Source organism: Pituophis catenifer, unplaced genomic scaffold (assembly GCF_029215685.1).
Source record: "Pituophis catenifer annectens isolate HBS135680 unplaced genomic scaffold, rPitCat1.0.hap2 SCAF_13, whole genome shotgun sequence".
Classification (NCBI taxonomy): domain Eukaryota; kingdom Metazoa; phylum Chordata; class Lepidosauria; order Squamata; family Colubridae; genus Pituophis; species Pituophis catenifer.
This window is the reverse complement of record NW_027256893.1, coordinates 22,328,398-22,355,246: the sequence shown is the minus strand read 5'-3', so window position 1 is coordinate 22,355,246 and position 26,849 is coordinate 22,328,398. Positions and strand designations below refer to the sequence as shown.

Sequence of the window (26,849 nt, the reverse complement as noted above, 5' to 3'; positions counted from 1 at the left end):
CCAAATCTTTCCACTTATCTGAGAAGCAAATGTTGTTTTTGAGGGTTAAAGAGAAATAAATATTTCAGAAGGAGAGCAAATTTACTCTTATTTGGCAAGGGAAGAGAAACAGTAGCAAAACACTAGAAGGTGCATCTGAATGATCACCCAACAAGTTAACACAATTGAGAAAACTGCCTTTCAGAGAATGTCATCCTGCCTTCAACAGAACCTGGGTGAAGTTGCCTTTTCATTTTTTTGTGTGCGTTTTAAAACGTTGTATGGTAAATTTACTCCAATTACAGGGATAAAAGCAATTACGCCGGAAATGTTTCATTTCTCTCTCTCTTTTTTTCCAACAGCGTGCATCCTAATGATTGGCTACAATTAATGGCAATCTGATTCCAAAGGCAGATGGCTGTCATTAGGATAAGCGTGTGTGATTAGAGGTGTCACGACTATTGCATGATGCACATCTCAAGTGGCCTCACCAAATTCTAATCGAAAGCAAACTATCAGGATGCTGAAACGAAAACATGGATTCAGTTCTGCATAACAGGTGCAGGAATTCTCACAACCAGTTCTCTGCCCTAATAACTGGCTGGGTAGGCGTGGCTACGGGAGTCATGTGACTGGGTGGGAGTAACATGGAGTTGGCCACGCCCACCCAGATTTTGTGGCTCCCGGTGTGTTTTTTTTTTTTCTGTGGGAAACGGATCCAAATGGCTCTTTGAGTGCTTAAGGTTGCAGATCCCTGGTCTAATCAATCAGGAACAGAATAACAGAGTTGGAAGGGACCTTGGAGGTCTTCCAGTCCAACCCTCTGCTGAAGCGGAAAACCTTATATATCATTTCACACAAATGGCTGTCCAGTCTCTTCTTAAAAGCCTCCATTGGTGGAGCACTCACAACTGCTGAAGGCGAGTGGTCCCACTGGTTCATTGTTCTCCCTGTCAGGAAATTTCTCCTTGGTTCTACGTTGTTTCTCTCCTTGATTAGTTTCCACCCATTGTTTGGTATTCTTTCCATCCTTTTGTAGTCTACAGTCTTCTTCTTCTTGCGCTATATCCGTCATCGGACGTTGGCGATCATGTTGGCGATCCTATTTTTATCAACAGCTTCATGGAAAAGTCTACAGTCTTCCCATCTTCTTTTACTTCCATGAAACCCCAAGGCATGGCATTGTGAGAGAGGGCCTCCCATGAGGCTTCTTTAGATCAGAAACGATGAGTGGTGATGATGATGATGATGATGATGATGATGATGATGATGATGATGATGATGATGAACTGAACTCCATTCGGTTGTGTCCGACTCTTGGTGATTCTGTTGACCAGCTCTCTCTGATCTTGCACTACTTCTTGGAGTTGTTCTATGCTCTGGGTGGTGTCAGCTTTGATGTTATCCAGCCATCATGTTCTCTGATGGGCCTGGTTTCCTTTTGGTGCACTCTTATTTTCTAGCTAATGTCTTCTTATATGAAAATAGCTTTTTAAAAAAAAAAAAACAATAGAAAGATGAAAGATATGCACAACTTAATTAAACCAGCACAACTTACCTGTAACAATTGTTGTGGAATTCATTGTAGCTTGCAAAGGCAATTAAAACACCAAACCCAGCTCCGAGAGAGTAAAATATCTGTGTGGCAGCATCAATCCATACCTACATAAAGAGAATTCAGTGTGAATGCACTTTTAAGGTGCTTGTTTGTGGGGGTTTTTTTGCGTTAAGGCGCAAGAAAAATTGGACAAAAATACAGGTTGTCCTTGACTTAGAACCATTTGTTTGGCAACTGTTTGAAGTCACAATGGCACTGAAAAAAATGATTTATGACCAGTCCTCATACCTAGGACCATCGTAGCATCCCCATGTCATGTGATCAAAATTCAGATGATTGGCAACTCATGTGATTTTATGATATTTGCGGCATTCCAGGGTCACATGGTTGGCAACTTTCCCAGCCAACTTCCAACAAGCCAATAAAGTCAATGGCGGGGGGCGGGGCGGGGAGAAGGGAGCCAGATTTGCTTAACAACTGTGTGATTCACTTAACAACCGGAGTAATTTGCTTAACAACCATGGCAAAAAAAAAAAGGTTGTAAAACCAGGCGTGAGTCATTGAACACTGCCTTGTTTAGTAATGGAAATTCTACTCCCAATTGTAGTCATAAGTTAAGGACTTACCTGGTTCAGAAATTTCAAAAACTATCAGCGAAGCTTTTTTCAGTGATGGAGTAAACCTGAATGATTGACTTTAGGACATTTTCTTCAGGGGTGAAATCTACTTACCTTCCCTACCAGTTCGGAAGTACATGCGCTGCCATCGTCACATGCGATTTTGGACCCTCTGCGCATGTGCAAAGCCTTCTGCACATGTGCAGAGGGTCAAAAGGCTATTTCTTAATGCATTGTAAGCCGCCCTGAGTCTCCGGAGAAGGGCGGCATATAAAGCAAATTAAAAAAAAAAACAAAAACAGGTACTTGATGTCTGGGTGGGTGGGCAGAGCCTCGCACTGCCACCGCTACCAGTTTGCTGAACCAAGCACCGCCGCTACCAGTTCACTGAACCAAGCGCCACCACTACCAGATTGTCTGAACAGGAGCGAACCGGTTGCATTTCACCCCTGATTTTCTCCCAGCTCAGCTAAGACCTGGATGGAAAGTGCCTTAAACGCTTGAAGAATGACAGGCCACAAGTCCAACAAAGGCATAAATAAATATTAACAAATACTGGGTTGATCCATTCTTCCGGAGAAGTCTCATTCTTATGCCGTCAATACGTCATGGTTCATCCATTCTCAGTGGGGAAAAAAATCACAGCATTGTTTCATCTTTCTTTACATTAACCCTGTGGAGAAATCTTCTCTGCTGATCATTCACAACAAAACATTCCCTCCTCAACTGTTTACTCTGCAGTAATGCTATTTAGTGACTTCACCAGCGACTCGTCCTGCCCAGGGTGACTGTCCCAAACTATTTTTACTTAACTAAATGTTTTTACAAGGAATGCCAGCCAGCCAGTCGGTCTCCCCTCTAAGCTCCAGTGTCGGCCTTGCTATGAATGTTGCTCTGGCCCAGGGCTGGCGTATGATGCTCACTTGCACATAATAAATTATAGATTTATAGTCTAAGGAAAAGAAAACAATTGGAGAATATCCACAGACACCAAGATGTTTGCAGGAAGTTTCTTCTGGAGAACAATGGCACAAAGCCACTCGCTCTTCCTGACAGGGCAGACTTGATTTGAGAAGCAACCGCTTCTGAAGAAGACATTCAATTTCAGACATCAGATTCCTGCTCCGCTAATGTTCCTTCCCTGCTGGAAGTTCCCTGAAAATATGACCTCCCTTCCACAGAATCCATTATCAATTGCTTAGTTCAAGGTACCTTCAAGCATAAACGACCGCTCCTCACCACAAAAATATATATGACCTCGTAGACGACTCTCACTCTGTCAAGGACCTTGGAGTACTCATCTCAAATGATCTAAGTGCCAGAGCTCACTGTAACAGCAATGCCAAAAAGGCGTTAAGAGTTGTCAACCTAATCTTGCAAAGCTTCTTCTCCGGTAACATTGTACTGCAAACTAGGGTATACAAAACCTTTGCTAGACCAATTCTCGAATACAGCTTGTCTTCCTGGAATTCACACTGTATATCGGATATTATTACAATTGAGAGAGTCCAGGGGTATTTCATGAGAAGAGCCCTCCACTCCTCTACTCACAACAGAATACCTTATGCCACTGGGCTTGAAATTTTGGGCCTGGACAACCTAGAACTACGCCGCCTATGGTCTGACTTACACGTAGTACACAAAATTATCTGCCGCAACGTCCTACCTGTCAATGACTACTTCAGCTTCAACTACAATAATACACGAGCACACAATAGATACAAACTCAAGGTAAACCACTCCAAACTCGATTGCAGAAAATACGACTTCAGCAACAGAGTGGTCAATGCCTGTAATGCTCTACCAGACTGTGATTTCTTTCCCAAACCCCCAAAACTTTAACCTTAGACTGTCTACTGTTGATCTCACCCCATTCCTAAGAGGTCTGTAAGGGGCATGCATAAGTGCACCAGCGTGCCTACCGTCCCTGTCCTACTGTCTCCGTTTATTTGTCTCCATTTATTATGTTCATATTTATGTTTATACTTATGCCTGTTATCTTTTACATATTTGAGAAACTAAATAAATAAAAACAAAAAGAATGCCAGAATGCCAAGATGTGGAATGTGATGTCACAACACATGCAATCTCCCCTCTTTCATACTTGGGTTTACAACGTTGCCCACAAGGACTTAAAAGGCCAGAGTTTGCAACACAATATTGGGGGGGGGGGTTTCATCATTTGGCCCCTTTGCTCCAACCGCGGAATGAGCTTCTGTCCATTCAAAATGTTATGGATCATCATTCTCTTAATAACTTTCAGCAACCAAAGACATAGAACATAGAATAACAGGGTTAGAAGTCTTCTAGTCCAACCTCTTGCTCAACCAGGAGACCCTATACCATTTCGGACAAATGGCTGTCCAGTCTCTTGAAAACCTTCATCCAGTGATGGAGCATCCACAACTTCTGTGGAAGCAAGCCATTCCATTGATTGAATTGTTTCCAGTGGCAGGAAATTTTCTCCTTAGTTCTAGGATGAATCTCTTTTTGATAAGCTTCCACCCACTACTTCTTGTCCTCAGGTGCTTTGGAGAATAGGTTGACCCCCTTTTCTTTGTGGCAGCCCCTCAAGTCCTGGAAGGCTCTATCTAATTCACCCCTAGTCTTTCTCTTCATTCAGACTAGACCAGTGGTGGTGAACCTTTTACTCACCGAGTGCCTAAAAGGTACGCACTTCGCTTATGCGCGGCACCTCCCCTGGGCACTGTGCATGAAACCACACCATCTGCGCATATGCACAGCTTTCACATGGCTCCCCCCATGCACTGCGTGTGGAACTGCACCATCTGTGCACGTGTATGTCTTTCGCTCAAGCGCACGCTGCCCGCAGGTACTTGCACGCAAATGCGCATGCATGCACGGGAGAGCTCCAAAGACCAGCTGGGCCTCCGGAATTGCACGCATGCACACCAGAGGCCCGTACTGGGCCACATGCACATGCATAGCTGCAGGTGAGTTGGGCAACAGCTCGTGTGCCTGGAAAGATGGCTCTGCGTGTCACCTCGGCCATGCACGCCATAGGTTCACCATCACAGGACTAAGCAACAAGGCTGCCTGAGAGATTATTATCCCAACTAGAATTGGAGAGGTTCATACTTTAATGCAGACTGTCCTAGTTACTTCTGAAATGCTTTGCTGGGATATTCCAACCAAGAAAAATAAATAAGGCATCTTTAAATCACGCTGGCTTTTCAATATGATATTTGATAATAATAAGTCACTGATAAGTCAGTTACAAATCTCACGAGGAGACCAAATGGTCAAAGGAGATTTCCTTTGATCTCTTCATGAGAATCGTAACTACAATCATCCCAGGAACGGGAATTTAACAGCTGAGAGCGCAGATAGTAGGAGGGTAGAAGGCTTACTTGAGCTTCTTTCAATCGTCCAAAATCGATGTTGAGATACGCCTTGATTCCCTCATACGCACCAGGCAAAGTTAGCCCATGGATTAGCAGCACAGACAACACAACGTAAGGCAATGTCGCAGTTATCCATACAACCTGTAAGGCCAAACACATGAAAACAATAGGATCCATCCATCAACAGTAAATGTTGATTAAAAATGCAAGTCTCTATTAGGAGCACAGAAAGCTGTTATCGCTTCAACCAGATTATTTGTTTTACTTCGTCTAGTATGGTTGATATGAGAGTCTCCATGGCTTCAAAAAAAAATTATCTTCCATAATTTATTCTGCATTATATCCAAGATAGCACACCCATTTGCATCCCTTGAATAATATCTCATGTAGAGTTACCATATCTGGGATATATAAAAGTCATGATCTTCACTTCATACCTGTTAAGAACAGGGATGAAATCCAGCAGATTCTGACAGGTTCTGGAGAACCGGTAGCGGAAATTTTGAGTAGTTCAGAAAACCGGCAAATACCACCTCTGGCTGGCCCCAGAGTGGGGAGGGAATGGAGATTTTGCAATATCCTTCCTCTGCGACGCCCACCAAGCCACACCCACAGAACCGGTACTAAAAAAATTTGGATTTCACCACTGCTTAAGAACATTCTACCAGCATCGATGTCTATGGAGATTCTCAACCGTTCAGGACATGGTTAGCGAGAAAGTGCTTTTTCCAAAAGGCAACTGGATTTCCTTGGTTGTTTTTTTTTTTCTTTGAAAATATTCCACTTCTCATCGAAGATGCTTCTTCAGTTCAGTGAAAACTAAAGAATTTCATTCTTGGATGAGAAGCAAAATGTTTTCAAAGATGAACACCAAAAAAGTCCAGTTGCCTTTTGGAAAAAGCACCTTTGGGTCAGTGGTGAAATCCAATTTTTTTTTACTACCGGTTCTGTGGGCGTGGCTTGGTGGGTGTGGCTTGGTGGGTGTGGCAGGGGAAGGATACTGCAAAATCCCCATTCCCACCCCACTCTGGGGCCAGCCAGAGGTGGCATTTGCTGGTTCTCCAAACTGCTCAAAATTTCTGCTACCAGTTCTCCGAACTACTCAAAATTTCCATTACCAGTTCTCCAGAACCTGTCAGAACCTGCTGGATTTCACCCCTGCTTTGGGACTACCACCATTGAGTGGTCATCTGGACTTTTGGCTGCCTTGATCTGGTAATCCTAATTTATTAGGAAAATACCTATCATTGGTATACTGTGTTTCCCCGAAAATAAGACCTCCCTGGATAATAAGGCCAATTGGGCTTTTAAGTGCATGCACTAAAATAAGCCCCTCCGAAAACAAAAATAAGCCGTCCCAAAATAAGCCTCCCCAAAAATAAGCCGTCCCCGAAAATAAGCCCTCCCGAAAATATTTAAATGCATGTGCAGCTGGTCCCCGACATTTCCTCGGGTTAGGGTTAGGGAGACAGAGCTGGAAATCAGGTAAGACGGCAAGAAGAGCCCCCTCTTGTTCCACATGCTCCAAAATAATAAAACCTCCCCAAAAATAAGGCCAAGCACTTATTTTTGGGTTCAAAAAAAATATAAAACAGGGTCTTATTTTCGGGGAAACACGGTAATATAGCATGATAATTCCGTACTGCTTCTGGCTATCCAAATGGAATCAAACCAATACATTAAAATTTTAAGTTAAAGACAAACAAAGAAACAAACATTCTCCTACCTTTCCAGAGGTCTTCACACCTTTCCACAGGCTAAAAAACAGGATTATGACTACCACCAAGAGGCACAGCACCAGCTGCCACCGAGGCTGGCCGATTTCATGAATCCCACGGCTTATTTGTAAAACTCTCCGCCTATTCAGAGAGAGAAGAGGAAGAATCAGATCATCTAATATGGTGGGAGAACGTGGTTGTCAATCCCGATTCTCCACTGAAAGCCACCACCTACTCTAACTGGGATGAGCGAAATCATGTTCAGAATCAAGGTTGCCCTTTTTGAGAGAAACAAAAAATAAAAGAGAAGGAAGTAACATGTCATTCCATTGATTTGGGCACTTAGTCACAAAGTTTCCAAAGAGGAGGAATTTCCCCCACAAATAATTCACTCTCCAAGAAGTTTAGGATAGTCCATACATTGATCTTGATGCTACAAAGATCACCGTCAGTGTTAAACACAATGAATTATCATCTTTTCCACTAAGATGTCTGTACAATTTGTAAAGTTCTGAAGCACTAGTATACACCTGGGAGATTTGCATTAATCAGAACTTTAAGGCAACCGAAGTCAAAACATCTGTATAGGTATCTTCTACCACAGGGATACTCTCAGTCATGGAAGTTAAGAATGACCTATGATTGTGAAACCGACATTGAGAAGTATCAAAGGTGCTTTTCCAAAAGGCAACTGGACTTCCTTGCTTTTTTTTTTCCCTTAAAAACATTTCACTTCTTATCCAAGAAGCTTCTTCAGTTCTTCTTCTTCACTGAAGAAGAAGCTTCTTGGATGAGAAGCGAAACATTTTCAAGAAAAAAAACAAGAACTCTTGGTTTTTTTCCTTGAAAACATTTTGCTCCTTATCCAAGACGCTTCTTCAGTTCTTCTTCTCCTTCACTGAAGAAGAAGCGTCTTGGATGAGAAGCGAAACATTTTCAAGAAAAAAACAAGAACTCTTGGTTTTTTTCCTTGAAAACATTTTGCTCCTTATCCAAGACGCTTCTTCAGTTCTTCTTCTCCTTCACTGAAGAAGAAGCTTCTTGGATGAGAAGCGAAACATTTTCAAGGAAAAAAACAAGAACTCTTGGGTTTTTCCTTGAAAACATTGCTCCTTATCCAAGACGCTTCTTCTGTTCTTTTTCTCCTTCACTGAAGGAGAAGCTTCTTGGATGAGAAGCGAAACATTTTCAAGAAAAAAACAAGAACTCTTGGTTTTTTTCCTTGAAAACATTTTGCTCCTTATCCAAGACGCTTCTTCTGTTCTTCTTCTCCTTCACTGAAGGAGAAGCTTCTTGGATGAGAAGCGAAACATTTTCAAGAAAAAAAACAAGAACTCTTGGGTTTTTTCCTTGAAAACATTTTGCTCCTTATCCAAGACGCTTCTTCTGTTCTTCTTCTCCTTCACTGAAGAAGAAGCTTCTTGGATGAGAAGTGAAACGTTTTTAAGGAAAAAAACCAACAACAGCCACAAAGTCCAGTTGCCTTTTGGAAAAGCGTCTTTGGGACAAGCATGACCTGGATGATTGATAAGCCTCCATAGAAATTTGCCATTGAGAAGATGTTATTCCTGGCCAGTCCACTGTGACTCAAATCCTACACAGGGATCTTGAGCAGAGGACTTCTGCTGCACCCCCAAATAATCTTTGTTGGGTGGCATTGCTTAAGAGGATATCTTAAAAGTAGACAAAATCCTCCAGCGTTTCTAGAGATACAACAGGGTTCTTTCAAGAATGCATCAGAAGAATGATGTTTGAGGAGTTGATAAGCAAGACTTTGTTATTGGAGGTAGAAGGATGGGCCTCTGGTTGTCTCCCCATGGTGGGCTCTGTTTCTCTCTCTGTGACCAATACTGAAAGCATACTCTTTAGGAAGTGAAGCCTAAACAGGAAGCAGAATTTAAAAGAGCATGACGTGCCTTCGTGGGTTGGACTGCCTTTGTTTTCCCCATCGTGGTCTTTAGGATGGAGCCAGAAATAATAAACGTAGACACTCGGCTCCAAAACAGAAAGGACGGAGGTCTACAGATCTCAGGCATCCATTTAGCAAAGTCGGACCTTGAGGCCAAAATATTTCCAAGGAGCATCCTCATTTTAAGGCAGTTTTGGATAACCTTTCTAGAAGACAGGAAGCTATCTATGGAGCACCACCATAGATTGAATGCCAAACTGTATAGGTGCATTCACTTTTATTACCTGATATGTCACTTCTGTTATTTTTAGATAGCTTTCTCCCTCCCTCCCTCCCTCTCTCTTTCTCTTCCTCTCTCTCTTTGCAATGTCTCTTCCACTCTCAATGCTCTCTCGCTCTCTTCTAAATTTTGATTTCGCAAAGCATGGCAAACAAACAAAGCATCGTCATCAAGAAAAATAAGCAAAAAAAACCCCCAAAACTGAACAAAGCAAAACAAGCCAGAAATGACATAAGACCCAAGAAACACCATAAATGCATCTGTAGATATAAATACATTTGTTTTGAAGTTTCTCAGACATTTTCTTTCTCCGCCCTGTGAAAGAGTTTCTAGCTTGTTGAGTTGCTCTTTCTTAGTGGGGTATCCAAAATGACTTTATAGCTGGAGGTACTGGGAGATGTTACTTCGAGAGCTGCTTTGTGGTACTCAACGCTGACTTTCAAAATCTACCTGGGAACATTTCGTTATGATGTCTCCCCTTGGGGATTTGCATTGTGTATAAGACACACCTAAATTTTCATCCCCTTTTAGGGGGGGAAAAGGTGTGTCTTATACTCTGAAAAATACGGTACTCATACACCCAAAGTTGGAAAATGCTGGAATAGATCCAGGAATGCTAGAGGGCACAAGCCCTGGAAAGCTTCAGACTTACTCATAAAATTCAGCCGCGGGAGTATTCTTGAGCTTGGCGCTAACATTGAAGAATATAGAATTATTGACTTTGGGGTCTGTGCAGTTGGGGGTGTTCCAATGATTATTGCAATGAACCCAGGGAAGCTCCCCCATGGTGAAGGAGGCAAACAGGTAGTAGAGAGACCAGGCAATGATAACGTTGTAGTAGAAGCCGACGTAGAGTGCTATGAGGATCACAGCATAGCCCACGCCTGAAGACGAAGGAAAAAGAGATTATACACAAAGTTGGTCACCGACCTTCATTGGGAATCAACTCATTCATAAGATCAAAGAAACATCACTGCTCTCTGTCCCCAGGCATAAATCTGACGCAGAGTTATTGTGGTTCGGTGTAAGGAACGGGATCTCTGCCATACAGTATTGGTTCACATGGAAGAATTAAGAATCTGCTATTCTAAGTATAGCAATAGCCATAGCATTTAGACTTATCTCCTTGTTGTGGCCTGTCGGCCACTGGCCCCTCCAGCAGCCGAATCAGAGGAGGAGGAGGAGGTGTGGGAGTCAGGGTCAGATCAACCTGAGAGCTCTGAGGGGGAAGAGAGAATGGAGCTGGCAGAGAGAGAGAGAGAGAGAGAGAGAGGTGGAGCTGTCAGCCCTCAGATGGAGAGTCAACAGGTCTGGAGGTGGCTGATGAGGAAGAGGAGGAACAGCTGAGTCCAGTGCCTGACACGCAGATGCACAGAAGGCAGAGGAGAGGAGAGCAGTGGAAACCTATGGGCTGATCCTTGGGACGGAAGAGCCACCACTGCTAGCGAAGCCGCACCTTAAATCTGGGGATAAAAGGCAGTGGGCGGAGATGAATAGATGTGGCAGACAACTATTCATTTTCTGACTGGACAGATTTGTTAACCTGCAGTGAGAGAGAAACTTTTTGCCGGGGCTTCTGGCACTCCTGATAAAGGAATCTTTGAGTTAACTTCAGAGGGTTTGTCGTGTTCGGGGAGCTGGGACAGAATAGCCCCATGCCATCACTCTGCCAAACGACTAATCCCTACAACACTGTCAAACTATGCAAAAGGCAGTTACCATCATTATTCTCATCTTCCCTATTCCCTATCTCCTTATCTTCTTATGACTATAGCTTGGTTGCTTGTATCTTACGATTTACATTGTTTACTTAGTATCCTAGTATGATTTATGTTGATTGCTTATTTAGTATCCATGACTATCACGAAGTCTTGTATCTAATGTTTTATGATAAATGTATTTTACAATGACTATGTTAATGATGTCGCAATTGCTGTAGGTAGATTGAGAGCTTACGCGCCGGAAACAAATTCCTTGTGTGTCTAATCACACTTGGCCAATAAAGAATTCTTTATATACCGCCTCACAGTGCTTTACAACCCACTCTAAGCGGTTTACAGAGTCAGTAAGTAGACTCGGGACTGTGGAAACCAAATATATAAATAAATGCTCTAGACTCTACACTGTCTAGCCCTGATGATGTTACCTAATTGGGTCATGAAATGTCTGCAAGAAAACAACCAGGCTCAGAGAGCACCAAGGACCCCTCCTCCTCATCATCATCATCTTCCTCCCCCCCCTCATCTTCCTCTTCTTCTTCCTCTTCCTCCTCCTCCAACTCCATTCCCTTCTAGCACTGATGATGTTCCCTAGTTGGGTCATGAAACGTTTGCAAGAAAATCTCCAAGGACCCCAGAGTTCAATCCCGAGCTACAAATATTCTCTTCTTTATGGCACATAAATAAAGGCTCAGATCGCCTTCAACCCTGGCACAACCACTGACTGACAGCTGAAACATCCATGGTACCCCGAATAGGTTGAAGACTTTGGATTTACCTTTAAACAATGGGCAGATTTTCCATACCGTAGCAGCCCCTTCTCTATTATACTGGCCTAAAGCAAGTTCCATGTAAAACAAAGGCATTCCTGCAATGATGAGGAAGAGGCTGTAAGGGATGAGGAAGGCACCTGGAAAGACAAAAATAAATACAGATGAAAGAACTGCTGGCTTGCATTCTTATGCATTAAAGTCCCCCCGCCCCCAGAAGAGGATTGCATTAAAGAATTTGCTTGGAGTTTCTTTGTTTCGGCTGTTTTTAAAGTCGTCTTCGATCACAAAGAAGCAGCTGTTGCAGAAACATAGAAAAGAAGAGTATTCAGAACATCCTTGTTTCTTTTTTTCGAGACCTAGCCTCTTCATCATTCCCCACCACTACAAGATAAACTTTGGTAGCCTTCTCTCTCGATAGATTTCTGCTGTTATTGCAATATATGTGAGAAAGAAAAAGAAAAAGGAGGAGTAGGAGTAGGAGGAAAAAAAGAAAGAAAGAAAGAAAGAAAGAAAGAAAGAAAGAAAGAAAGAAAGAAAGAAAGAAAGAAAGAAAGAAGGAAGGAAGGAAGGAAGGAAGGAAGGAAGGAAGGAAGGAAGGAAGGAAGGAAGGAAGGAAGGAAGGAAGGAAGGAAGTCCAAGTAACAAACTCACCAGAACTATGGCTTAAAAAACTCTTTGCCCATTAATTGTCATTTCCATCAGTCTATTAATGGAAACAGGCAAAACACTCTACTGGATAGAGTATCTAGTATCTACAAAAATACTAGAGCAACAGGATGTGCTAACATCAGGGTGAGGGAATGAAGGATCTTTTGTGGCTGTAGGTCACATGTCCCAGGTTGGCTGAGGACAACGATAGGGATTGGAGTGAGCCATCCGCAGACTGAAGGCATTCTCTGCAGATATGACTGTCGGTGGAAAACCTGCCACTTTCCACAGGTATCCCCTTAAGCTGCTGCAGCACCAGAAGTTCAAGATCTTACAAGCCAGTCCAAGATACTCCAAAGTCAGATCAGATTATCCTTGTTTCCCAGTTCTCTTCCTCAATCCAAGTACAAACTCAGTGTTGTCCTTTTCTGACTATTCAACGATCTGTTTGCTAAGCTCTGTGCACACAGACAAAATTCAATTAAATGAGCAGTATTTCCAATGGAGGTTATAGGATATGAATTTTACTAAGCGTGTTCTCTCCCTCCCCTCTCTCTCTCTCTCCCTCCCTCCCTCCCCCCCCCCCCGCATTGGAGTGATAGCTCCAGAACTGAGCTGAGTAAATTCAGCAGCAGCATCCCTGGGAAACCAAATGCTTTCTCCCATCAGGATACAGCTAATTTAAATATCAAAGGGTAGCTACAGCTAATGGGAGATGTTCATGTTCAAAGAAAATAAATCTGGAGAGATTTAACTCATTTGTACTGGAAGGAAGGAAGGAAGGAAGGAAGGAAGGAAGGAAGGAAGGAAGGAAGGAAGGAAGGAAGGAAGGAAGGAAAAGGGGAGGGAGGGAGGAAGAAAGGGAGGGAGGAAGGAAAGAAGGAAAGAAAAAGGGAGGGAGGAAGAAAGGGAGGGAGGGAGGGAGGGAGGAAGGAAGGAAGGAAGGAAGGAAGGAAGGAAGGAAGGAAGGAAGGAAGGAAGGAAGGAAGGAAGTCTGCCAGATGTGTTCAAAAAAAGTCAAAGGAAGGAACAACCAGATGAAAACTCTAAGGAGGTATTGATGACCAACATGGCTTATTTATTTATTGAAAAAAATCTATCTCTTGATTTTTATTCAAAAGGAGCAGACTTTTCCAGCTGAGGTTCAAAATAGCAATCCACTCTCAGGCTCCATGTTCAGAGGACCCAATAAGGTGGACTTGGTTGACCTCACAAAGACCAGATTAATATTTTGATGGGTGACCACCAAGATATTCCACTTTTGTTTTCCAGGTTTGGAAAGTATCAAGTAAAGAAAGTTCTGATCCATCATAATACCCTCCCCCCCCCAAAAAAAACCCCAATGTTGAATTCCTAGAAAGAGTGCAGAGAAGAGCAACAAAGACAATCAGGGGTGTACAGGATGAGTTGAACAATGAACAGCTAAGGAAACTGGGTATGTTTAGCCTAAGGAAGAAAAGGATTAGAGGAGATCTGATAGCATCTTCCAATACTTGAGACGTTATCAAAGGGAACTGTTCTCTAAAGCATCTGAGGGCAAGACAAGAAGCAATGGAGAGAGATCCAGTCTGCAATGAGGGAGAAATTTCTGACAGGAAGAACAATTAGCCAGTGGAATAGCTTGTCTTGAGACCTTGTTGGGTGCTCCATCACTGGAGGTTTTCAAAAATAAACAGGCCAACCATTTGTCCAGGGTGATATAAGGACTCCTGCGAGTGGCGCAGTGGCCTAGAGGCAGAGCTCTCGCCTCACAATCAGGACGCTGTGAGTTCGATCCTAGTTAGCAGCAGGTATTTCTCTCTCTGGCCACAAGGAGTAATTATCTGCTGCGAACTCTGCATTGGCGACAGGAAGGGCATCCGGCCAGTAAATACTCAGCTCCATTCATTTGCCTGGACTCCACCCTGATATAAGGGAATACAGGGTCATTAAAAGATAAAACAAATATATATATATATAAGGACTCCTGCCTTGGACAGGGAGGGTTGGAGTAGAAAACCTCCACGTTCCCTTCCAACCCTCAGAACCTACATCTTTGAGACATCTAGTGCAGTGAGAAGTGCAATGACTTAACGTTCCATTTCCCTTCCTTGATTCACCCTCAACCCTCACTCCTACATTCCCCCGCCTTGGAAAAAGGCCTTGCAAAGATGCAAATGACACCCAGCTGCTTTACTTTGATCCTACAATCTCCCTCCTATGCTCTGCCCAGCACTTCCTCCTCTTGTTTTTCCAGACCACGTGACTGGACATCAAAGCATTCATTTTGTGAGCCGTAACCTGAAAAGGCAAAACGGTGCACAGAGAAGGATTTTTCATCCACACCTCAACGTTTTGGAAGAAGCGCTCGGGGACCTCCAAAGAAAAAAATTTAAAACCCCCACAAAAATCTATTTGTTCTTTCTCCAGTTTAGATATTTTTTTGTGTGTGTGTGTTTCTCCTGTGAAAAGAGAAGAGGCAGCTTTCAAGATTTCTGGCCATATTTTGGAAATCATTTCTTTAAAAAATAACCTTCGGACTAAGTTTTTCTTTTTAATCACAGGAATATGAATAAGGTATATATATATATATAAAACAATGGCTACCAACTTGCCTTCCATTGAGGACCTGTATACTGCACGAGTCAAAACGAGGGCTGTGAAAATATCTACAGACCCATCACATCCTGGACATAAATTGTTTAAATTCCTATCCTCAAAACGACACTATAGAGCACTTCACACCAAGACAACTAGATACAAGAACAGTTTTTCCCGAATGCCATCACTCTGCTAAACAAAAAATTCCCTCAACACTGTCAAACTATTTACTAAGTTTGCACCACTATTAATCTTCTCATCGTTCCCACCATTCATCTCCTCCCACTTATGACTGTATGACTGTAACTTTGTTGCTTGTATCCTTACGATTTATATTGATATTGTTTCCTGATTGCTTATTTGTACCCTATGACTATCATTAAGTGTTGTACCTTATGATTCTTGATGAATGTATCTTTTATTTTATGTACACTGAGAGCATATGCACCAAGACAAATTCCTTGTGTGTCCAATCACACTTGGCCAATAAAAATTCTATTCTATTCTATTCTATTCTATTCTATTCTATTCTATTCTATTCTATTCTATTCTATTCTATTCACATATATATATCTGCTTTTAATCATGATCAATAGATCATAATTGTTCTGGGAAGGTGAAATTTGAATGCTTGGCTTCTAAGCGATGCTTCATATTTTTCTCACAGTTTTAAAAGAATATTGTCATGATCTGAAGCATCTCTTTTAACAGAGCAACCAAGTTGCTGAGTAGCTTGGACTTTTTCAATCGCTGGGTTCCTAAATAGTTATTGTTGCAAAAGATTGAGTGGTCCACCTTGTGGTCTGAAGCTATTCTTGATGCATATGTGTATACATACATGATGCATATGGGTGTGTGTCAGACCTCAATTACATAAGAGTCAGGTTCAGTGAGAGCAAACCACATCCATCCATTAGACCCCAATTAAATAATAGGAGGTTCGCCAGATGTTATGCAGTTGGCAAAACATCAGAAACAAATCCAGTTGTCTCAAGAGCCTTCACCAGGTGCTCTCTATGACTCTAAAGCTGCCATCCAACTTTTGAGAACACAAATATCTTTTTCTGGCTACCAAGAAAAAAAAAAAACACACACACACATGCACACACACAAACACAAACACAGACACACAATCTGCATTTTTAGGTTTAGTTTCAAGGTTTGCACAGCTAATCAGTCAATGTTCATCTACCTTTTGTAAAGTTTTCAGAGCTAACTATCAACGTCTCAAATCTGTGTTCTGTTTCATTTGAAATCAATGCAGGGGTGAAATCCAGCAGGTTTTTACAGGTTCTGGAGAACCGGTAGCGGAAATTTTCAATAGTTTGGAAAACCGGCAATTCCCACCTTTAACTGGCTCTAGAATGGGGTGGAAATGGAGATTTTGCAATATTCTTCCCCCAGGAGTGGGGAGGGAATGGGGATTTTGCAGTATCCTTCCCCTGCCACGCCCACCAAGCCACACCCACCAAGCCACACCAAGCCAACCAAGCCATGCCCACAGAACCAGTAGTAAAAAAATTTGGATTTCACCACTGGATCAATGGTCCTTATTACATACTGTGCGTTCAATTATCACCAGGCAACTAGGCCACCCCAAGCACCATAAAATAAAAGCATTTTGTGCTGCCTAATCTTCTCTAGCAACAAGAGAGTTGCCAAGCTCTCTGTTCCACCAAGATGGACTGGCAGGTGCCCAGCAAGGCCTACAGATGGTGTCCCTCCAGGTAGCTTGTGGATGAAAGCATGTCAACAGTAGGTTCAATCCTATAGAGATTGGCCTTGTCTCTGCTTGTGGTTTTCCGAAGACTTTCCCATCTTTGCCCTCCGTTGTCGTGAGGCTGTTGCCCTCATCCATCTCCAGACCATTTCTGGAACAAGCTTAAGAGACTACAAAGTGGCTCCAAAGTCCATGTCTCTCTTCAAGCTGGCATGATTTCAGTAGAACTTTAAAACTGGGTCATGGTTCATCTCACATTTCTTGGAGGTGAGGTCACATGACCTGGCTGGCGTTAATGTGATCAGAGGGTGTGGACCCCTCTGGTTGAACTGGAAGACATGGACTCAGAGATTCTTCCAGTTTCATTAAATACATTCCATCTTCTTAAACAGTGGAGCTCTAGGTGTTCTGCTCTGTTGTGTCCTCGAGCTTGGAGAGAAGGTGTTTCTTCAACTATGTGGGGTAGGTGATAGGCACAAAAGGAGCTCAGGTGAGAAAGTCCTCATGGAAATAAGATGTCTGGTTTCTCTTTCTCTCTCTCTCTCTCTCTCTCTCTCTCTCTCTCTCTCTCTCTCTCTCTCTCTTTCTCTCTCTCTCTCAATCTATCACTCTCTTTCTCTCAACCTTTTGCCCTCATTTAACTCATTTGTACTGGAAGGAAGCAAGGAAGGAAGGAAAAGGGGATGAATGAATGGAGGGAGGGTGGGAGGAAGGAAGGAAGGAAGGAAGGAAGGAAGGAAGGAAGGAAGGAAGGAAGTCTACAGGATCCAAAGTCCATGTCTCTCTTGAAGCTGGCATGATTTCAGTAGTTCTCTCTTCTCTCCTCCCCCCTCCCCCGTTTCTACCTCCTCCTTTTTTGGTGTCTTTCCATTTGCTCCTCTATTTCAACTTATTTTAACTCAGGAGGTATCCACATGTAGTATGGCAAGACCAACCCAGCAAAACCTGCACAGAGTCTCAAAGTCAAACCAACCAACTCTAGATTTCCTGCAAAACCTGGATTGGGGAATGTCCTCCCCACTTGATGGTGACGCACCCAAAGGGTCTGGCTGAAAAGCCAAATGAGACAACCCATCACCTTTGTCCATCAAAGTAGCACGTCTACAAATCCCAACCAGAACATTTAGGAATGACTCAGAAAAGATGCCAAAGAAGGAAAGTCAGATTTAGCAATGCGGACATCGCTCTTTATACCAATTGTTCATTCTGAAACAATTCAAGAAGAAGCTAACAACAGGGAAACTCCTTAGCAGGGACAAATCTATTGAGAAGCAATAGCCTACAATAGTGTACAACAGTGTACAATAGTGTACAATAGTGTACACATGTACAATAGTGCACATGTACAATAGTGTACACGAGATTTACTGTATATTACAGGAAGGAACTTCTGAAGCTGTGCTACCAAACCCCAGTCCATTTCGTCTCAGGATTTTCTACATCAATAAATAAAATGTACTAAAACTCGAGGAGTTTTCAGACTGAAGTTTTCCCATAGTTTTCTCAGGAGAACATGAGATTTTTCTGGAGCCATTGTGGTGAACTACATCCCTCTATCTTCTACTACAGCTGTAGTAACTAGCAATAGTCCAGTTTCTTCTCAACCAAAGCCTCATCCCCAGCCTTTCTTTAAAAAAATACCAGTCTTAATTTTCCAAGTGGTTATGCACTTGAAAACAAAACTGGTTGCTTTATAACCTGGAACTCGGCAAGGTGTGTGTATGTGTGTCTTTGTTGCTGGAACCCAACTTTTCCCAAGCCAGCAATTTTGAAAACTCCCAAATTTTAGCCATGCTGGCTGGAAAACTTGAGAATTGCATCTGGATGGGCATTGTTCTGGAGTCATTATGCTCAGGGTGGCCTCAAAGAACTGCGGTGCTTTCTTAGAAAATGACTACCATGTTCCCTCCACAGGCAACAGTAGAGGGAAGCACCTTTAAGCAGAGTCCAAATTCACAAAATTCATGCCAGATTACAATATGGAAGTAGTTAGGGTCCCCATCCTCCTTTCCTCGTTTCCCTTCTGGGAGAAAGCTACTTTTGAACCCAGTTCAACATTTTGGGACAAAGAATCTGAAACAAACATGGGATGTTTCTGTGGCCACCAAAGGAGAAAACCACCGAAAACGTGGACTGTACCAAAAGCAGAAAACAAATTAAAACAATACAAAAAGGGCACACAAAGGAGTCCTGCATGGGAGGGAAGAGGCCGAAGGACGGTTATTGGAGCTTCTGTGCTCAGAAGCAGTCTATCACCATCTCCGGGTGCATTTCAAGAGCAGTCTAGCTGGCCAGGGCAGGAAGCATAGTACAAAGATGGCCTTTGATCTGAGCTTGCAAAAGAAGCTGGGAAGAAAATCAGAAATAAAGTCTAGCTGAACTTTTAAAACTTGTCCTGTTGAGATAGGTTATGAGTTTAGAGCTCTAGCAGACTAAAAGACCAAATCCTTATGGATTTTATTATGATGATTATTATTTTTGCAAGGTTCCTTCAAACCAGAGTGCCATCTCTGGATCTTCAGCCCAGCTCTCCAGAGGAGAGAAGTCCCAAATAGAAACTGTGACTTTGTAAAAAAAAAAAAAAAAAAGCCTCCCTGTGTACCTTTCTCAAGGAGAGTGGGAACTGACTCCAGGTGTGCCAAACACACCCATACAATTACACCCCCACCCACCCCGTCCTCCAAAACCAAGAAACACGAAGCGCCAAAGGGAAGCCGGATGGCCGTCTTCCCTCCGGCTTCCCTCCGGCTTCCCCACTGAAGTGGAGAGGATGGGATATACCGACAGGTTTTGGGATGGGTGGGTGGGGAAGGCTGCAGATCAGGTCCCCCCCGCCCCCTCACGTCGGATGAACTCGGGTGGTCTTCGGACTTACCTCCTCCGTTTTTGTAGCAGAGGTAAGGGAACCGCCAGACGTTGGCCAGATCCACCGAGAAGCCCACCACGGAGAGCAAGAAGTCGATCTTCTTGCCCCAAGTCTCGCGCTCCTGCAGAGGGGCGCCGGCGGGGCTATACCCGGGACCGGCGTGCTCCAGGAGGTGGCTGCTGGTGTATTGCACCCCGTTCTGCTCCTTCACCAGCAAGAGCTCCACGTCTTTCTTGGTCGGGGGAGACGGCGGCAGCGCAGAAGGCTCCTCCGCCTGGACCAGAGGTTTGATCATCTTCGCTCTGGAGGTGCGAGAGGGTGGAGTGGGGATGGGGCGGGGGAGGGAAGAGGAGGAAAAACTCAGCGGAGAAGAGCCGGCGAGGCGAGCGAAAAAAGCAGGAGCCGCTGCGCCCTTGGAGAGCCTCTTTCCAAGAGCGCAGCGCAAAGACGCGCCCGCCAAAGGGAGGAGGGCGCCGGGCCAGCAGAACCTCCGGGCCAGAGGAGCGTCCTCCGCCCCCTCCCTCCCCCCCACCCCACACACTCCCATCCGCCTCCAGAGACCACCACCCGACCCCGGGGAGGGGGCTTTCCAGGTCGGTCGCTTCTTTTCCACCACCCTTTCCAAATAAAAAATAAAAAAAAGAATCAAGAGGGAGCTGTCAAATTTAAATTTAACAACAGAGTTGGAAGGGACTTTAGAGGTTATCTAGTCCAACCCCCTGCTCACGCTGGAGACCTGCCCTAGGGATTCGAAACCGCCAACCTTTCTGATTGACAAGCTCAGTGTCTTAGCCACTGAGCCACCTAGTCAGGCTTTTTCCTTCTCTTTTCTGTCTCTTTTCTTCTCCTCTTAGCTGAGACAGAGGACCCTTCCGACTTGGGGGCGGTGAGGGGGAGATGTTTGCGGAGGACGGAGTGGCGACGCCGCTGTCCCGGTCTAACCCACCCACCCCTCGTTACTCCAATCTCAGCAGCGGACTCCCTGCGCCCCTAGGCCCGAAGGGGGCAAATGCGGCGGGTTCTAAGCGACCCCCACCCGTTGCTAGGTATTCATGGCAGTTCAAACTTCGACGCGCGGAACCGGGCAACTGCTTAGCGAGGGTCGTCGTTTCCCAAAGGGATCCCAAAAGATTTCTGTCTCGTCCGGAGGAGAAACTCTGGGCCGGCTCTCGGAAGTCCGAGATTCTTTCTTGGATCCCGAATGGGCCGTTTCCATTTATATATACACCCCGGGGGTTCGGCCTCGCCTCCCTTTTAAAGCTAACCACTTCCAGCAGAAAAGCTGCGCCTGTTTCGACACAACGCGCCCCCCGAAGCTCCCTGAGGTTCACGCTTCTGCTGTTCTGGGGCTGCATAAATAAATAATAGAAAAATAGACATTTCCTTTCGGGAAGAGCAACCGAAGGACAATCGAGGAAGGGCACAAATTGTGACAACGAAGCGGTCCCGGTTTTTTTTAAAAAAAGTTTCAGAATCCGAATCAAAGGCAGACTTTTTGTCCAGGCGACTCGAGTTGTGTAAAACATTCTCCAGAGCTGCAGGAGGGGTAGAAAAACGCCTAATAGCAATCGGGATTTCCTTTTCAATGGGAGGGTTGTATGCCCAACTTGATGTAATCCGATTCATAATCTAGAATTTAGGTGTGGTTTTAAATCCCCTGTATGTTGGTGCTATTCTTTTCTCGCCTGGAAAGAATCTCTTCTTGCAGAAATTCACAGAATGCCTAAACTTGTCATTCTATAATGCAGTAATTTCCCAAACTGAGCTGCAAACTGCCATTTACATGTTGTCGGTATATACAAGCCAGAAAACAATACAAGAACAGAACCCAAGTGGTTCCAGATTCACCTGTATCGAGGGGCAAGAAACAGTGAAATCATGAAACCAACTTTACTGATACATTTTTTCTTTTTTCTTTTTTTAAAAAAGTCTATTCCTGCATTCCTTAAAAGTCAGTGTAGTCATGAGATTTGTTTTCTTTCTTCCTTTTTTTTAATCATCAGGTTTAATGACAGAAGGGAAAGCATTTTCCCCGCTATTTTTTTTTTTAAGATAAAGGTTATCTGAACAGCATCAATGTTTTGCCTTACCGAACAATAACTGTGATCAACATTCAAGCATCACATCACTCCAAGGTTAGGTGTAAATCTTTTCGTTATGCAAATATCTCTTATTTTGCTTTTGGGGTGATCAGAATGTGGTTTTGGATGCTACCCAGGTTTCATTTTGCAATAAACCAATCTGAATTTCATTTTTTTTTCTCTCCTGTGACAGTCTGGCTAAAGTGTCTTTAGTAACCACACAAACACACACAGGTGTGCAATCCAGAAATGCCTAAGAGACTAAACAACTTGCAAACCCTTGTGTGAAATTATGACTGATTTCACCCAAGGTTATAATTTTTTTTTATAGAAATGTCGGCAGCCCCACTGGCTAGGAGGGGAAAACTGGTCCTCAATTGCTCACACCTGGGTGCAAATCCACCCAGAAACACCCCCATGCATGGTCTGTGGGGTTTCTGCCACCCTCTGATCTCTCCTGCCAGTTTTCACTGAGAACCTTCTTACTGGCATCACCAGCCAGCCACCCAAGATCTCAACCTGATCCCAACCTCACTTACCTTTCCTGAGGACTCCAAAGAGAAGTCCTTACAAAGACTCACCGTTAGCCTGTTCCACTATTTCAGGAGATGCTAGAAAGATGGTCCATTCCCGCCCCCCCAGTTGAAGGTGGGGGTGGGTGGAAGGCAGAAAGCAGAAGGATGGCTGAAGTCCTTTCTGAATGATCTTCGTCCTCCTCCTCAGGACCAGGAAGACACTGTGGGCAAGGCACTGGAGAAGCGTTTTAAACCTCTCTCCATGATTGAATTACTGGATTGATAAAGCTTCACAGATGTCCTGCCCTGCAGCAAAGCTTCTTCCAAAGAAGGTTTTAGCCTAGAGTAGCTGGTTCTCTTCTCTGCTGCTCCTAAAGGCCAGAACATCTGATTTCCAAGGCAGGGAAAGAAGAAAGAAGAGGGGGAAGAAAAAAAAACAAAAACCTTGGCTTCTAGACTTCTTGAATTCTTGTCTTGGTTTCTTTCGGTGAAGAGTAGATGGCTCTGCTTTGTTTCCCCCTGAGCTTCTGGGTGGGAGAACACCAGCAGGCTGGTAAATGTAATATCAGCTGCCCCCTCAAGGTACAAAAAGAGAGAGAGAGAAGTCCTCAATTGGATTTGCTCCCACCCCACCCCACCCCAAAGCAGGCTTAATCTTGAATCTGTCAGGACCAAATTGCACCTAATCGGGTTTGACAAGAGTTTCAATTGTTGGCTTATTTGCTTATTTACATTTAGGGAAAGAGATTTAAAGAGTGACCAACTTCCACCAACTCTGGGCACTTTTCCTAAGAAAAACCCAAGAGAATAAAATAAAGTAAATAACATATGGTATGCATTCAGTCTGGGGGTGTGGGGGGGAGGGGGAATCATATAAAACAGAACCAAATCATACAGGAGAAAAAATTGTGCCCAATCTTCCAGGCGACCTGGGAGAAGATCCGGGACTTTAGAAAGTATCTTCAGGGCAGGGCCCTTCGTTATTGTTCTTTCATTGATTGTTGTTAGCTGCTTCTTGTGAGATGGGTAGCCATATAAATGTGATAGATGATAGATAGATAGATAGATAGATAGATAGATAGATAGATAGATAGATAGATAGATAGACAGATGAGAGAGAAAGATGATGGATGGATGGATGGATGGATGGATGGATGGTAGAAAATATATGAATGACAGATGGATCATAGATAGATAGATAGATAGATAGATAGATAGATAGATAGATAGATAGATAGATAGATAGATAGATTGATAGATTGATAGACAGATGAGAGAGAAAGATGATGGATGGATGGAAGGATGGATGGATGGATGGATGGATGGATGGATGGATGGTAGAAAATATATGAATGATAGATGGATGATAGATAGATAGATAGATAGATAGATAGATAGATAGATAGATAGATAGATAGATAGACAGACAGATGAGAGAGAAAGATGATGGATGGATGGATGGATGGATGGATGGATGGATGGATGGATGGATGAATGGATGGATGGATGGTAGAAAATATATGAATGATAGATGGATCATAGATAGATAGATAGATAGATAGATAGATAGATAGATAGATAGATAGATTGATAGATTGATAGATAGATAGACAGATGAGAGAGAAAGATGATGGATGGATGGATGGATGGATGGATGGATGGATGGATGGATGGATGGTAGAAAATATATGAATGATAGATGGATCATAGATAGATAGATAGATAGATAGATAGATAGATAGATAGATAGATAGATAGATTGATTGATAGATAGATAGACAGATGAGAGAGAAAGATGATGGATGGATGGATGGATGGATGGATGGATGGATGGATGGATGGTAGAAAATATATGAATGATAGATGGATCATAGATAGATAGATAGATAGATAGATAGATAGATAGATAGATAGATGATAGGTAGGTGGGTGGGTGGGTGGATAGATAGATAGATAGATAGATAGATAGATAGATAGATAGATAAGAGAGAAAGAATAGATGGATGGATGGTAGAAAATAGATGAATGATAAATGGATCAAAGATAAATAGATAGATAGGTAGGTAGATAGATAGATGATAGATAGATGATGGATGATAGATGGAAATCAATTCAAATCAATTCCTGTTACTTCAGAAACTAAAATTCCAGTTGGCGACCCCAACCCTGAACCGTCAGGAGTCGGAAGCCCTGTTGGATGCTGAATGATCCTCTGGGTTAATTGAGGAGGATGGCAAAGAATGGGTGGCGCGAACCAAGGCTCCATCTCTAAGCCTCCAGCTCCATAACTGACATCTTGGAAAGTGGTGCTCCCTTGGAGCACGTTGTGTGAGGACAGCCTGTTCCGCACGACACCAGCAGCACCATCTCTTACATCCCCTGCTTCACACTCGGCATTGAAAATGGAGGTAGGCCCCCACCAAATTCGTCCACCAAGTTAAGGCATCGTGCTTTACTAGAGGGACAATGCTAGCGGTTTTGCAGAGCTTCCTTTACAGAAAACCAACCTGGATGATTCACAGTGGTGCCAATGTTTTAATGTTCTATTTACCTCAGGGGTAAACCTCAGAATGTATCTGCCCTCAGTGTGGAAGGGATTGCCACTCTCGAATTGGCCTTTTAGTCACACTAGGTTTTAGGACCTCTTTCCACAGCACGATACCATAGTCTTTTGAGACTGAAGGATGCCAATGACCTCAGGGGTGGGCTTCAAAAATTTTACCAAGGGGTTTTCTACCCAGTTGCTGGGTGGACATGGCTATGGTGGGCGTGGCCTCGTTGGTCTCCTGCACCATGGCGGGGGGGCAGGTGTTTTTGTCCTCCCCGGGCTCTGGAGGTTTTTCTTGAGCTTCCAAGAGGGTGAAAATGGCCCCTCCTGGGCTCCAGAGGCCCTCTGGAGGCTGGAAATGAACCCATTTCCAGCCTTTCTGAACTTCTGGTAGGCCCGTTTTTTGCCCTCCCCAGGCTCTGGAGGTTTTCCTCGAGCCTCTGGGAGGGCGAAAACAGCCTCTTGAGGCCCATTTCCAACCTTCCCAAAATTCTGGTAGGCCCGTTTTTCGCTGTCCCTGACCCTCTGCACGCACCCTGCACTTACCTGCATCCAAAACAGGCCGCGTAGAGACTCCTGGGAGAGGTGGAGTTGGGTGGGCGGGGCCAGCCAGGAGTGGGATTTGGGGTTTTTTCCAAACTGCACAGAATCTTAGCTAGAGGTTCTCCCGAACTCTGCGAGCCCCCAGCAGCCCACCCCTGATTTACCTGCATAGAATGGGAACAAGGATTTTTTAATTTTTCTAAGTCTTACAACAGCTCAGGGCTATTGCAGCGTCTCTTCGCTCTTCCTTCTCAGTGTTTCAAGGTTGACCACAATTTGGATGCGCATCACTATGATTCATCTTCCAACGCTTAGGAGAGATTGACAATTTGAGACTGCACAAAGAGTGCACAATTGCAAGGGGGGGAAATGGAGAGATCTTAATCTCTTGGCCAACTCACAACTTACTTGGGGTTTTTTTTTTTGTTTGTTTGTTTGTTTTTAGGTCATCCTACCACAATGCTTCTCCTCAAGAACATGTTGATGATGAAATCCTTGGAAGTCTTCACAGAAGCATCCCGAAACTCAACCACAACCATTTCCTCCCCAATCTGCAACATGCTCTTTCTGTTTTGCACCTCTGCATCATGCTCTCTGCTTACTCGGACGAACGAGGTTGCAACGATTGAAAATGCTTCCATAATGTTGGATGCTCAAAGGCTGAAAGATCAAATAAAATCCCAACAGGGAAACCGATCCAAGAAATCATTTTAATCTAACAAGACCTGCTGCATTGCTCTGCAAACATTAAATGCCAGGGGTGATAAAGTCAACTAGCTTTTGGCTAGAAAGGTAGCAGCTGTTTAAACACGGCTTCTTAAGAGTTAGAAGAAGCTTTAAAACGAACGAGACCCCCTTCATTCGATAGAAAGAGCACATGATAAGAAATGATGTTCCCTTGGGGTGGAATTGTTATCATTTGCGCCAAAACGAAAATCAGTTTAAAAAATAGATTTTTTTCAAGGTTCCCTCGCACATCTGTGCTAGTCGTTCCCGACTCTAGGGGGCGGTGCTCATCTCTGTTTCAAAGCTGAGAGCCAGCGCTGTCCAAAGACGTCTCCGTGGTCATGTGGCCGGCATGACTCAACGCCAAAGGCGCACAGAACGCTGCTCCCTTCCCACCAAAGGTGGTCCCTATTTTTCTACTTGCATTTTTTACGTGCTTTCGAACTGCTAGGTTGGCAGAAGCTGGGACAAGTAACGGGAGCTCACCCCGTTACGCGGCACTAGGGATTTGAACCACTGAACTGCCAACCTTTCGATCAACAAGCTCAGCATCATAGCCACTGATTCACCACATCCCTTAGATTTTTTTTTTTAAAAGATACTCCTTAACTCCTTTCCTTTATGCATCTAGAGTGGAACAGAAATGAGATCAGTGCTAAGACACATGGACTTCCTTGCAAGCATCTGCAGTGGAGTATGAGCTAT

At 43.8% G+C, this 26,849-nt stretch overlaps 1 protein-coding gene across 1 annotated transcript in view; it reads right to left on the bottom strand.

Moving 5' to 3' along the window:
- The window catches only part of SLC6A2 (solute carrier family 6 member 2), a 34,123-nt gene extending 14,097 nt beyond the window's left edge, over nucleotides 1–20,026 (bottom strand). The window contains exons 1-6 of the mRNA XM_070953230.1: nucleotides 19,741–20,026; nucleotides 11,923–12,054; nucleotides 10,079–10,310; nucleotides 7,246–7,378; nucleotides 5,526–5,660; nucleotides 1,538–1,641 (exon numbers count right to left, since the gene is read on the bottom strand). Coding sequence (XP_070809331.1) covers nucleotides 1,538–1,641; nucleotides 5,526–5,660; nucleotides 7,246–7,378; nucleotides 10,079–10,310; nucleotides 11,923–12,054; nucleotides 19,741–20,026 — 1,022 coding nt within the window. The remainder of the gene's footprint in view (nucleotides 1–1,537; nucleotides 1,642–5,525; nucleotides 5,661–7,245; nucleotides 7,379–10,078; nucleotides 10,311–11,922; nucleotides 12,055–19,740) is intronic.
- Between the last annotated feature and the right edge of the window lie 6,823 nt (nucleotides 20,027–26,849).